Genomic DNA, 15,325 nt, shown 5'->3' on the forward strand with positions numbered 1-15,325 from the left:
AAAACAGTCCATGCATCCTCATTCCAAACATCCATTCATTCATTTTTTTGCACCCTTGTCCCTTAATGGGGTCGGGAGAGGTACTGTTGCCCATCTCCTGCCAACGTTTCAGGCGAGAGGCGGGGTCACCCTGGACAGGTAGCCAGTCTGTCGCAGGGCAACACAGAGACACACAGGACAAACAACCATGCACACACACACTCACACCTAGGGGCAATTTGGAGAGGCCAATTAACCTGACAGTCATGTTTTTGAACTGTGGGAGGAAACCGGAGTACCCAGAGAAAACCCACCATGCACAGGGAGAACATGCAAACTCCATGCAGAAAGACCGGGACCGGGAATCAAACCCAGAACCTTCTTGCTGCAAGGCAACTGCTCACTCATTCTAAACACATTCACTTAAATTTTCACTTTATGGTACAAGTTAACATTATTTATTGACTGTATATCAAATATATATTTAAATGTAACTGAAGATGAGATATAATACAACATATAATATTCAATAAAATACAAAGACTTAAATCTTATTGTATAGACTTGGTCATCAAATCACTACGTTGCCTGTAGAAATTTTTAATGTCCAGCAGGTGTCAGTATTGAGTGACACAGTATCGACACAGTATCAATACAGTGTTGCTGTGAGTCGAAACGCCTCATGACGCCTCATTTACCCATCACTACTAGCCACGCTAGCCTTTACCTTCCTGTCATCAAACAAATGAATGGACAGATCGGTCCAGATATTGGAGGTGCAGCAAAGGAGGCTAAGCAGATAGACCAATTAGCATTAATAACTATTATTAAAGCCGACAAACAAAACAGCCACGCTTACCCAGAACGGTGCAAACAAAGGAAGCAGATTCAGTTGACGTCACGACGCAAGCAGCCTCATGACAGGTGAAGGCTTACTTATATGCAGCAGCCGAAATTGGCCTTAAAGTGGCAGCGTACCATTTATGCTGCTACATAAAGTAAGTTGTGATCTAATTAAGTTACTTTAAAAATTAAGTAGTCAGTTAAAAGTAGATAAGTAAATTTTTCAAAGTAACTATGCCATGACTCATCAAAAGTCAGAAAATTGGAATAGGAACTTGGAAAAGAATGCTTGATGGCTGTGACAATGGTTGACAACAAACAATTTTGCACCAAGTGCAGAGCAGAAGTTTATGAAGGCAGAACACAAGTGGAAGCAATCAGCAGCCAGCAGAGTCAGGAGGAGTAGAGAAGAGCTGCAGCATGAAACATGGCAGGAACAGGGAAATCATGACATGTAGTGGAGAACATTCTTTCCTGCTGTTTTGGGAATTTATTGAACCAGTTTATCAGCATTGGTATGGTGTTTAATTTATGGGCTAACATGCTTTTAACACTTCTGTCCACAGATTGGTTCAAAGCAAACTGCATATAAAGACATAGATTGGTGGTGTTCTGTAATTAGCTGCCAAACCATTTTTATCCCCTTGTTTGTCTATACAAGAACACATAGTGATCATAACTATTCATAACTATTTCACTCATGGACATTTGGAAATCGTAATAATGATTAGGAGAGCCATTTGAGAAAAACTGCAAAGGGGTGCAGTGAATAAAGTTGATCATGTGGCTGGAGTGAAATGGAATGCTGAATAAAGCCTCTGAATAGACAGAAAAATGTCAGTTTATGTAAGACTGATCTTCACAGAATTTATTTTGTTGTCATTTCTCATAGCTCCCCTCAAATTATTGGTCTGCATTATCAATAGCTATCAGTAAATGTGAATATTATCCTTGGAACATTGGAATGTGAGTGAAAGAACAATGAGACAGGATAACTGACATGTTTAATGTAAGAGAAGTACGTGTCTGTCAGGCATTTCTGGCAGCAGCTCTGTATCAGATCCCTGAGCTACACTGCCAATCAACCAGTAATCCTTGCGCTGTTGATGTGACAAGTGATATGCCATGTGACTCTATCATTTTCTCATCAATGTTCTTTTTGTCTCCGTGTCTCTCTGTACGTCTCGGTTTGGGGCCTGTTGTTTCGCTGTGATTGAGACATTTTTGTGACTGACTCACTGGAAGCCTGTTGGGCGAGTTTACATGGGTTTTTTTTGCTCCTGGCCTGCTGGATTGGGCAACTGGTCCATTTTAATCTCTTGATAATCATATGAGCTAAAAAAAAAAAGGAAAGATTTTCTAACCACAATATTTGAATTGTTTTTTCTATTTAAATGTTTTTCTAAGTTTATTGAGAAGAGACATATTTCACAAAACATTCTAATGAGCTCATATTTGTTCAGACAGAGAAAGCTGGTTAAAACTCAGTTAACCTAAAATGTGGTGCAACAAAATTTAAAGCATAACGACTTTTTAATAAAACCTGCTCTTGAGAAGGTAAACTAAACAAGAACGGCCTTGTACAAAAATGTGTTCCAATAAAGTTATGTTTAACGTGATTTGACTTATTAGATACATGATCAAAACTTTCCCTATTAAATAAACAGATATCTGGTAGTCAAACTGATGATAGTAACCAAGCCGTCTGTCTCTTCCTGTTCCACTGCCACATCTGTCTAAATTATGGAGTTTTAATGCTAAACTGTAGGTTCTCTTTATCATGTTCTATTGCAGAGAACTATAATCCAGTACTTAGTAATAGGAGTGTATCAATACACCCAGCTTAAGAGTTGACACAATAAACTATATCTCTTTGAAGAGATGACAAAAATAATTTTAATACATTTAAAAATTAATTTCAGAATTATGGGGCTAAAACTATCAGTGTAGAACAATGTGTTAATTGTGACTTTATTCTTAAAATTCTGACTGTAAAGAGGGAGGCAACAAAATCGAACCCCTCAGTTCTCTACTAAAGCATCACTCACTGCCTGTGTGCTGATGATGAAGCCAACAAAGTGCTTCCTTGTCCTTTTTTTCAGTACAGGCAGAAATTATTGAGCAGTCAGAATGAGGGCAGATGAAGTGAGGTGGGATAAGATGGAACATGAGTCAGGCCAAGTTGAAATGATGACTCAATGAAGTGGAAGGAAAAATATTTCGTCATTAGTGATATTGGATATTGCGACTTTGCCAGAGTATTTGAAAAGCTTTTGAAAATTCTGCAGTCATTTCTATCTCACAAAGAGCATGGTCAGTTAATTTAAAGACAGACTCAGAAGCTCTGTTGTTCAGATGGAGACACTGTCCTCCACCCCCTATCTTTCTGACATCACTGTGTTGAGGGTTTGTGTTCTGGATTCTTGTAAAGCTGGTGTTTTTGATTGTCATATTTTGACATAAAATTTTTCAACTTTGCCACATATTTAGTACAATAGCTAACAGCGTACTGTTAGAGTACTGGGGGGGGAAGCACGGACGGATGAACGGACGGACGGACGGCTGGGGGGGCGGGGACGGACAGCATATTGCAAGAACGGGGAGGAGGTCTGACTGTATGCTAACCCCCCTAACCCTAGATATGCTATTTTATTTATATAATTATAAGTAATTTCCACTATCAGTAATGTTGGATTCTTCTGGTCATTATCTGTCATTTGACTCTTCATTGATGGTTGTATGTTGAAGCACTGAGCAGTTGAAGTCATTTGAAGTTTGTATTTCAGGTGATGTCCAAGTGTGCCATTTGGAGACTACAAATGGAGTCTCCAAATGGCACACTTGGACAACATCTGTACATCCTCATAAATAAACATGTCCAAAATGGCATTTCTTTTTTGTGCTATTTTGATCAATCTTGAAATCCATGAGCAGAATACTTTATTCTACAGATTTATTGTATTTCCTAGTGAATACATTCAACACTCAATGTGCATTTACAAGACATAAAAATGAAAAATCTGCATGAAGCAAAATTTTTCTATTTCTTTTGTGTTACAAACATAATAGTTACAAACTACTTACAGTTAAAGCATATTTGACTGCAAAAATAGAAAATGTAGCTTTTCATCTTCATTAAGAGACCAAGCTTTTGCATGTACTCTAAATTGTTCAAGAACAGCAACTGATTTAACAGCAGCCGATTTTGGTGATTTTGGGGGTAAGGGTTAAGGGGTGAACGATGATTAACAGAGACTTGTCCCAGAATCCAACTTTTCTAGCAAATAATGTGTGGACTATTGTGAAGCAATGCAGAAGACATACACTTTTTGTATTTTATTTTATACCAAATTGCTGCTCAATTAGCTTTGCTCTAATTAAGACAATAATTATAAGTTCATAATGTTGTTTTTATTTGAAGAACTCTATTACTTAAAAAACTGCAGTTATGAAAAAGTTATATTTTTATGGAATTAATCAATAGTAGTATAAATTGAAATGTGTATTTATTTTTGTCTAAACTGTCGGTTTATATCCTGAAAATATGAATTAGGAATTTCCTCCATTAAAAATAATGGAAATAATAGAATTCATTCCTCCCTCGTCTACAATTATGCCAAAGCATTCACAGCTCTCATTTACTGCAGATTAGTGACATTAATCCTATGATGCTGAAAGAAGCATTGTGTGATGTGATAATGATGTAACAACAAATAATAAAAACAATGGGAAAACCACCTGTTTGACTAATTCCATAACATTACGTTCCAGACTCATACTGCATAAATCAGTTTTGTTTGGTTTATTATGAGGAGTGAAGCATTGAATTCTGGACATTGTGGACATCCAATGACTGTCTGCATATATCTATCTGCACAGGAGGAGCTAGGAAAACACAGCAGATCTGACCTGTGCTCTAACAAGAGCACCAGGCCCACATCATCAGACATCCTCTTTGAAGAGATGACAAAATAATCCTATGACAATAGGATTATTGTCATAGGATTAGGACCTCATGCCTATGCTTAACATCAGGCATGAGGTCCGTTGTTTTACATTGTTGTCCTTTCTATGTCAGCAGAAATTGTTTTTCAAAATGCCCACATTTTAATTTTGATCTTACTGAACTGCACAAACTCAAGTTAAAGGTTGGATCTGGCGTTTCTGCGTCACTGTTGGGAGATTCTAATGTGATCAGGTGAACATGACAGAGCAACTTGAAGATTTTCAACGTTGTAATGAGCTTGTTTTCTCCTTTCAGTTTAATAGTAGAGTGCAATGTATGAATTAGGATTACTTGTAGTGTTGTATATACATTTACTACATGTAGAACATGCAAATGAACAAACTCTGCATGTCACTTCCCAGAGACTTGTCACCTAATGTTATTGTCTAAGTATGAAAATTACATTGCTGTTTATTTCTTGAAAAATACAATCATTTAAGATTATAGTTTTCTTTTTCTCTAAATTGAACCAGTTGGAATCATTCAGCTGAATTTTTTTTCTCCCAAAATACAAATAGACTTGTTAGGAAAGCAGAGAAAATAAATTTGAATTGTTTTCCTTTTCCAAACTAATTCATATTTCAGTCGAGCCTCTTTGATTGAAATAATACAAAATTCTACCAAATATATTTTGTAATGTTTTATTGAAAACATCAGACCACCTTAAGAATATACATCATTTGTTGAAATACTCTTAAGGCATCAGCTGATTTTGGGGGTTTAATAAAGCAAAAATAAAGAGTCCTGATCACAGCAGAATAAGAGCAGTAATGAATGGTTGCAGCTGTTGCATTTTTGTAATTAATAGTCTTCTAATTGGACAAATGATTTTGCTGCCAGATGAGGCGTGGGAGCAGGCATGTGAGGAAAGCAGTTGTCTCTCAGGAAAAGACCAATCTGAACTTGCATAATGAAGAAAAACTCCATTAAACAGCCAGCTCCCTGCCTCCATCTGCCTGGATTCTACCTGGTTCTGTTCTGCAGAGCTTCAGTCATGGCAGTTGTTCTGAGAAAACCACACAAACAATAATAGCAGATTGGGATTTTCTATGTGAGGATAAACGGAATGAGTGTAATCCTGTTCTGTTTTCTGATCAGATCCTAAATCCACTGTATCTTGTCTTTCCCTTTTCACAGGTTCCTTCAAACCTCAGGGTTGCAGCCATGGGCGTATCACTTTATCTTTGAGAAGAACCAGATTTCTTCACGTTCATCACTCTCTTCCCATCCCCTTCTCCATTTTCTATGCATTTGTTTTCTGGGAAACCAGGGAAGTGACTCACCAGGAACCAGACCCCATTGACCCTGCCTGTGGAACTGCCTCCTTTCCTTCAACTGGAAACCATGAAAACCCTTTTTCTCATCAATGGCCATTCAGGATGGCCTTTTCCAGCACTGCTATCATTTTGTGCAACTTTTCTACTGATGGGCTGTTGCTACCATGCTGCCCCCTCAGGTCCTGAGTCCGACTCCTGCTCCACCTTAGTTCAGAACCGCTTCTTTGGGTTCTTTTTGTCATCATCAGTGTTCCCCACTGTGCCTTGTTCCTGGACCCTACAGAACCCAGATCCACGACGGTACACAACATTCATCAAGGTGACCAAACCCACAGGGGGCTGCCAGCCGTTTCAACTGCGGACATTCCAGTATGACTCCTTCCTGGAGACCACGCGTACCTATCTGGGCATGGAGAGTTTTGATGAGATCGTGAGGCTGTGTGACTCCTCTGTTCCTGTGGCCTTCCTGGAGGCTGGAAAACAGTTCCTGCAGATGAGAAAAGGACTTCCTCGGGCAGACATGGCCATCCAAAACGGTGATGAAGATTTTAAAACTGAGTACCTGGTGGTGGGGAAGCGCAATCCAAGTATGGCAGCCTGTCAGATGCTCTGCCAGTGGCTGGAAGACTGCTTGGCCTCCAGCACATCCAACAGACCCTGTGGCATAATGCAGACCCCCTGCTTGTGCTGGGACAAGCCTCCACAGCTCAGTCTGGGTGATAGTTGTTATCACAATGGAGTTTACTTGGAAAACTGTTTGCCCACCGTGAAAGAGAGTGGAAAAGATGCTGAAATAAATGGTGAGTAGTGTTCATTTTATGGCAGTTTAAAATAAAAAGTGTCAGTAGAAATTACATCATTGTTTGTGGATTGACTGCTCGGCCTTTCAAAATCACTGAAATGCTGAGATTAACAATTATCTCTGCTTCTCCTCTAAACAATAGGGCAGAAAATAGTTTTCTGCCAAGAAACTGCAGAGAAAATAGATTTTTGTTTTTGTCTGCCCTTGGAAGGTCAGCATCGCTGTTTAGCATGCTCTCAGCAAGGTGTCTGAAAAATGGTATCTTAGGTGGCCATCAATGCATGGGAAATGTGTATGATTTGTGAAAAGTGAGGACAGTAGTGTGACATTGCCTCAGAAGCACACAGGGGTGCTCTGGCAGCAATTGGGAGAAAGAGGGCCAGAAAGAGACAAATGGGAGGTTTAAGGTTTCCTCTGATGGAAGCGAGCTCGGTGACCTTGCAGTGTCTGCAGCGTATTTGGTTCCTTTGCAGTCCAACAAGTGACACTTGATCGGCCTCAGGGAAGCTTTGGGAAACTGAGGAGACTCAAGTGCTGATATTGGATAGATGTGAGGATGCTCAACACAGACTGGGGGTGGGGGGCTGGGGCTCGAGTGATGTAAATAGAGACAAAAGAAGAAGCTAGATAGGAAAAAAGACACAAGCATGTTAGGCTAAGGGTTCGTGGTTTGTAGTCTAATTGTCTGCTGCTTGATCCTGACTCCCTTCCCTCTCCCTCTGTGGACAGGATGTGGCCTGACATCTCTATCCTTGCTTTGTCAAGACTTTGGCCAGAGGGATAAAACATTTCTTGGCTCCCCTCTCTCCCATTAACCTTTTCCAGCATCTATCTCACTTTTTTTTTCCTTGGTCTTTTTCCCTCTCTTCCTCCTCTTCTGCCTCCTTCTAATCTGTCCTACCATCACTGCCTCTCCATCTCTCCCTCCCCAGGCTGATGGTGGGCCGATACTGAGCCAGTCATGGGAAGCCAACCAAGCAAGATGTTGTACTGGGTATCTCCTGCCTTATCCACCTCCAGTCTCCAAAGAACCCAATATCCCCTTGCTGCCTCTGCCTCCTCTGCAGTAGTTATCACACTTATGTAATCCTGTTTATGGTGCTCAACAGCAGGGTGTGGGCTGTTTGTGCCTTAAGGTGTGAAAGTTAAAACAGAAGTATACCATTCACCATTTGCTTATGAAGGGATAAAAATCAAAGGACACTTTATAGCTTTTCCGCCTCCTTGTGCTTCCGCCCACGCAGACAAAACATCTACATTGCAGTCCAAGGTAAAAGCCTACTGTTTTTGGAATATTGGCCTGGATGGGTGATGGAATGGATTAAATTGGTTGAAGAAGACAAACAAAAGGCTGCAGAGAGGAAATGGGTTGTGAATGAGAAAAAGGGCAGGGAGCCAACAATTTAAGGCTTCTGTGCAGCAACAAATGGGACTAGAAAGGTGTCTGTTGTGAGCAATGAATGAAGACAGGAATCCAGAGTGCCCAGACAGAAAGGGGATGAAAGAATTAAAGGTGAAGAGGCTCATAGAGCTAAGAGGGAGAGTGGTTTGAGGTGAAATGGGTTTGACTAAGATCGATGGATTGTAGATCCGTTGCATATGGATGGAGGAATGTCTGGTCCAGCATAGACCTGAATAGAAATAGAAACCTGATAGTTTCTTATGTGTTATGTGTAATGGTTGAAAGTCACAGTGCCTTAAGTGGGCACAGTAATTCAAAAAAGTACTGCTATTCAGCCTGACATCCATTGTCAGCTGGATGTGTCAAGTCAGATTTCCACATTTGATGCACATCACCTATTATTTAGTGAGGCAGAGGGTGCACAGCTCTGGGTGGTTAATGGACTGGTTATACATCAAAACGTCCATTTTCACACGATTAGCATTAATCATTCCTTTTCAGGAAAATTTATATCAGATGTGAAAGTCTGAAAAATTGAACTACCAGCTGCTTTAAATGACTTTGATGTTCAAAACTCCAGAATCAAATGAGTCTCATAACTTATCAATAAAATTTTATAAATAACATTTTAAGAAATTAAATAGCAATTACCCAGTAACAGCACAGCTTAATTTCACACACATATAAAATGAAGCTCAGCTATGTAGATGTTCCATTCACATGGCGATATGTGATGGTTGAAACTGAAAGTGAAATTTAGCATCTTAATTCATGATTATTTGGCCAATTAAGAGCGCTCATAACTGTCTGAAACAGCAAACCATTCTTTACTGTGCAAGATCTTTAACCTTTAAGGTGAGACTAATGCATGCTAATTTTGGACATTCAAAGAGTTAAGGTTAATGAATTAATGAGATCTCTGATAATATATACTGATATGAGTATAAAGTAATCTTAAGACATTTGGCTCAGAGATATAAACTTTTGTTTGTTGTTTTGAACAGCAGGACAGTGTTCCAAAGAATGGGTCAGAGGAATGTGAGAAGATCAGAATGTGTTTGATCCAAATGATATAAACAAAGACTGCAGGTATTATGCAGCGTCACAAGTTACCTAAGAGCTTATGTAATTTTGAAGAACATTCAGCTACAATTTAACACAAAGCACAGGAACTTTCTGAGTCTTGACCTTTACAAAAGGAACCAAACAAGATTTCACACAAACACACTGCCATGGGCGTCATCTTCCAGCTTATTTCCTCTTCAGGAAGGCCAGCTTTATGAACCTTTCCTAAACTTCTTTCCATATGAAATATCACATGCTGATCTGCAGAAAACAGACTGCTCTCTAAGAGGCTTCTTCTATTTTTGTTTTTAGTGAAATTTAAATGTTTTGCATCATAAAAAAGCACCATAAAAAGTTGAGTTATTTTATTATTATTTTAGCAGTTCAGAAATCTAACAAAATAAATATGTGCAGATGTCCCTCTTCCCCCCATACCTTTTCTTATGATAGAATTGTGCCTGTTCACATACACACACACACATCCCAGACAAACATTTAAAGTCAGTTCAGTCATCTTGACAAAACCTTTAAACATTTTTATTGGGTTTAAAGAATTAAGAGTCTGTTGGGAACATTGTTTCAAATTTTATTGTACTATAGATACATGATAATCTTGATACGTTGCTTCTAAGTATTGTGTTTTATAATATTGACTCATATGTAGTTTGCAACAAATTATGTTTTATATTTATACATAAATGAAGATTTATAAAGTTATAACATAACAGTCACAGTTTATCCTGTCTATTCTACATTCTTAGTGAAATTAAACTTTTTTATCTATGTGTTTATCACATCTTTATTTGACACTGAAACAATTACAAGCCAGCTCCTCCTGGAGGTTTGGCCATTTAGAAATAGTTCTGGTATAAAAATATATATCTATTGCTAAAGTCTAACTTATTCTCATCTCCAAGGATGTTGAAATTTTTCCATAAAGACACTCTTGTTCTGTGGAGTGCATCATTACAGCTAATCATTTTAGGCATTTTTTTAACCCATATCCTAATTGTCCAGGATGATCCATCTGTTTTTAGCTGTTTAAAGCTGCTTCAGGATTTTCCTCGTATAATGTGGTTCCAGCTCTACTCCACTCTGACAGTTCACCCCAGCAGTTTTGGATTGCATTGAGCAAAGCACAAATTGAGTGTGTGGAGATGTGACAAACTCTTCCAAAGCTAACACAGAGTATTCATCAGGCTGCCTCAGACTGAGCAGAAAGCAGCCGTTCGTTTTAGAATGAGAAAAATTGGAGCATTGCAAATAATGTAGCTATAATCCGTTTGTTATTGAAAAAGCCACTTTTTCTGCTTTTGTGGATGAACAGCTAAGCACATCAATATTGTTTTCAGTTTAACACCTAAGGGTTCACTGTGGAAAACTGAGTGAATGCTGCTTTACAAGTGAAAGTCACTTTCAGAAATCTCTCAGTAAAATTATTGTTGCCGTAGCAGTGCTTTGCAAAGCTAACCAGGCTGACTGTAGTGAAGATTTTCTACATTTAGCACTTTTAAGGTATTTTCTTTAAAATATTTTAGCTTATTGTCTACAATCTCTAGATCCCAGTTACAGTAAATAGAAGACTGTACAGTCTCAGTAATCATCACCTGTGGAACACGAGACCGCATGGGATGAAAAATAGGTGGAAAAGTGGGACGCTATTCGAAATAAATGAAAAACAAGCAAAGTAAATGTTGACTCAATAATCACACTGCTGACGTTAGCATCCACACTTTAATGGTCGCCATTAACAGTTAACATGCGCTCCTGCGCTCCTCACACAACAGAATGAAAAAACTACAGCTTTAGCCCTGCCTCCCACTACCTTACATCTCACACATGCACAGTATGCTACTTACAACTTAACAATCTCCCCTCTTTCTTTAAAGAACATATAACAGGCTAAAACAACATTCGGTAGTAGCATTTTAACTTTACTTATTTTAGCTCCATTTACTTGAACTTAACTTATGTAAGGAACAGTGTTTTTGTTTGTTTGTTTTAATCTTTAAATTGCCATTTCCCTTCACTTAGGGCTCTCAGCAGTCCAAGGGCAGACGCCCCCACTTTTGTTAAGCAGTTAGCAAGTTGGTCTTTGGTAGGTGTCCATATGATTTCCTGAATTGTCCCAGAACCCATAAGTTCTTTGATGCTGCTGATCTCAAGCCAAAGTCTCTTTTCAGTTACACATTGTGTAGATTTGACAGCATCAAGGAGGGAATGGTTGTCTGTTACACAGGTAATGGGTAGGATGTTGCGCGTGCCATTACCAACCATGAGCTCTGAATAGTGTAGTAAGAAAGACAGCACTATCAATCCCATCTGCTAGTGCTAACGTCTCTCCGGCTAACGTGCTTCATACCACCCTCCTAATCCGTCTGGATTGCCAGCATATGGGTGAAAATTTTCCATCTTCTCCCATCAGCATGACAAAATGTCCTCCTTGTGTCCCTCCATCTGAGAGGTTTTCCATTGAGGAATCGCTGAACACCACTAGCTTGTGGTATTTGATGTCTCCTAAGCATTGGAATCTGATGGTAACTTCCTCAGATTTAAGTTTTCTGATCAGTTTGTTTGCACAGTGTAATGTTTGAATTGTAGCATGTTTTGTGTTTGACGTGTTAAGGAAGAATAATTTGTGTGATTAAATTTAGAAAAGAATCTGGCTCTTCTTCCTGTTTGGATCCCGGGTTCTCTTGACAGTGGCGGGTGAGGGACAAAACACAACAATGCGTGATGACGTCACAGAATTTCAGAATTTAATCCAAATCGGAACAAAGTGAGAAGATACAACAGAAAACTACAAAATAATAGAGACACACATTCATTACCTGAGACAAGAGATAGGGACAGCAAAGATATCTTTGGAGAAATTGCAAGGGCAAGATCTGATCTGTTACTCTGTGTGGAAAGTTTTATCTTCTTGTATTTAATTTATTCAAATAAGGCGTATCTTTTCTCATCCAACCGGGACCTGTCTCTGACCCTTTTTAAAGTTAGAAACTCCCTGCAATTTGTTCACAAGATCAAACACCAGTTGTCTAAATAAGTGAAAAAAGGGACTCCAGAAGTCCTGCTGCTTCATGGCTTTCACAGATCAGTGTGAAAAGCTGGAACCTCCTACTGATTGCTACTGAAGGCAGATCAAAGATTCTTGGCAAACAATCTGTCTGAACTGCAGGTAAAATAAAGATCAATAGGCCCGAATAAGTTATAAATTTTAAAACTATAAGTAGGCTATTTTAAATCAAGTCATGTTAAATTTTAAAACTAGCATATTTTAAATTTATTTTCTTAACACTATCCGGCCTCTTGCAGTTCTAAAGCCATCTGTGCAAAGAGAAACAGAGGAAGGTAATTTCACAGGTAGCTGTGAAATTCTAACATCCCTTCCGCTTTCTCTTCCCCCAGATAGATTCTCGGGAACTAACCCTTTAATCCTGTATTTAATTCAAGAAAAAGTTTATCTTGCAGGAACCCAATATGTTCTTCTGCACTCAGCAAAATTCAAAGATCTCCTGCAATAAACCAAAAAGTAATACATACAATCAACAGAATAGAATAGAGTAAAATTCCTTTTTCTAACCTAATATAATGTTCAATGCTAAGTATAAAAAATTAACACAATCATTTTCCAAAATCCCATTCACCATAAACCTGGACAATTTTCTAATACTTACAACATTTTCATATCACACAATTTCCATTTGATTTCAGAATCAAATGTGAAAAAAGGGACTATACTATATCAGTATAGTCAAAGATAATACAATTTCAAATACATTCATCATTGACTAAATTAATGATTCTAAAACTAGATAATACAATTTTCAGTCAAAGCATGTTATTAATATCTAAGAAAAATATCTTACAAATTAAATGTTAGTGGTTTAAAACATTTTACACCATCCCAGATGTCCACGGAAGGGTTCTGATCTCTCGTGAACTGGGTAAATTCCTGTTTCTCACAGTAATTCAAATGATACTGTCGTCTGCCTTCCTGCATATGTTAATTTATGGCCTCCTGTCTTGTGTGATAAAACCACAGGGGTACGAGCAGAAGCTCTATTGCAGATCTCTCTATTTTCCTTCGTACTTTCCTTGGTACTTTACCCAGCAATAGTTTAATTTTAAACCATTAACAGAAACCTGTTCAAAATTAAGAAATTTGTTCAAGAAAGATTAAACTGTATTAAACACTAAAAATAATCATTTTTCCTCAACAGACGCCAAGATGGATATGTTCCACATGATGTCAGGTCTGCTCTGTCTTTCTACCCACAGAATCTGTCCAATCTTGGATTTTAACATGTCTATTTCTGGGTCTGTTAATGGAGCCTCCCGCTGTGGTGCTCTGATGGGATCCATAGGAATGGGCTGTAGGTTTTTAATGTATGCATGCTGTTGTACTCTGATTTCATTCTCCAGAGAATGAACCTCCATTCCAATGTAGTTGAAGCTGTTATGTTCTTCTCGTCCAACTTGAAAAGCAGTTTTCAGTTGGGGGATAATAGCTGAAGAAAACATGTCTGAACCACCCCATACAAAGTCATCTACATGGCATGCAAGAACTCCTGTCACCTTACAGAAATAATCTTGCCCGTAGAAGACAGGTAGATCAACTTTTGACACAGTTCCTCCCAGCTTCTGCATGGTTTCTTTCACCTTGTTGTACCAGAACAAGGAAGCATCTGCCAAGCCATAGACACATTTATTTAACTTCCATACAATTCCTTCGCTCTCTACCTCTTGAGGTGGACGAAGATACACATCCCGTGTTAAATCTTTACCTTGCAAAAAAAGTTGCTTTGATGTCCATAGAGTTCAGCTTCCATTTATTTTGGCATACAACAGCTATGACCATCTTTAGTGATTCAGAGAAACAAGTGGGTGAATCCTTAGGAAGTTCTTGAATGTTCATTTCTTCAAAGCCTCTTGCAACCAGTCTAGCTTTGGGTACTATGTCTACTTGTGTTTTCTTGAGTGTGCACACCCACCTCGTTGATATGCATTTCTGACCTTCATCTTTTTCCTTCACAAATACATTGTTTCTTTTCCAGTTCTCAAGTTCAGTTTGTTTAGCGTGTGAGAAAATATCCTCGTTCACTACTAATATTTCATCTCTGTTGTCAGTATTGGTCTTGACATTTTCAACCACTTCAAGGTTGCTTGCTTGTTCCATATCAATGGACCCTGTGGATCCAGCAATTTCCTCTGGCTCAGTATATTCTAAGTTGTACCAGTTTTTGTGTTTCCCACTGGCTTTTCCTGCCCGGCTTGTTATTTTTCCAGCATATTTTTGACCTGTTTCTTTGTCTGTGTATTTAATTCCTTGTCCAGCTTTTAGTTGTATTCCTTCACTTACAGTTGTGTGCGTCAGTGGGAGACCATCCTCTTCAGGTTGTACTGGATCACAGGAGGATTCACCGTTTTCTGTAACATCAAGTGATTCATTGCTTGTTGGTGCCATCTCCTCCTCACGTTCGCTTTCAAAATCATGTTCTTCATCAAGTACCGCCGCTGGTGTCTTTGAAATGTGGTCATCCATTTTAAATGGATTTTCGTTTTCGCTTTCTTCTAGTTCCTCTTGTGTCTCATTCATTTTTCTCAGCTTAGACTGGTGTACTCTGACATACGTTCCACCATGCCTGACGAATATTACTACACCATCTTGGCCAATAACCACACCTGGCCCTTTCCACTCCTGACAGTCTGTACATTTATAATAGACTTTGTCTCCTGTTTCATATTTGTCATCTGTGGGTCGCAGCTGTTTTCGGAGGGCTCTTTGGATCCTCTCAGAACATTCAGCCTCAGCAAAGGCTTTTCTCATGCCATGGAGTGTTGCAGTGTGATGACCCATCCATGTATTGGCATCAGTTTCCAATGCTGGAGGTCTGTCAATTAGAACTGAAGGCAGATTTGGGTTTTGACCAAAAACAAGTTGATAG

General features: G+C 38.8%; 1 protein-coding gene across 6 annotated transcripts in view; it reads left to right on the plus strand.

Moving 5' to 3' along the window:
• The window catches only part of adgrb1a (adhesion G protein-coupled receptor B1a), a 237,625-nt gene that overhangs the window by 50,866 nt on the left and 171,434 nt on the right, over nucleotides 1-15,325 (plus strand). For all 6 annotated transcript variants that reach the window (XM_081597386.1, XM_081597388.1, XM_081597383.1 and 3 more), the window contains exon 2: nucleotides 5,966-6,905. In XM_081597386.1, coding sequence (XP_081453512.1) covers nucleotides 6,173-6,905 — 733 coding nt within the window. In that variant the 5' untranslated portion in view covers nucleotides 5,966-6,172. The remainder of the gene's footprint in view (nucleotides 1-5,965; nucleotides 6,906-15,325) is intronic.

Source organism: Poecilia reticulata, chromosome 16, assembly GCF_904066995.2.
Source record: "Poecilia reticulata chromosome 16, P_reticulata-male-v2, whole genome shotgun sequence".
Lineage (NCBI taxonomy): Eukaryota > Metazoa > Chordata > Actinopteri > Cyprinodontiformes > Poeciliidae > Poecilia > Poecilia reticulata.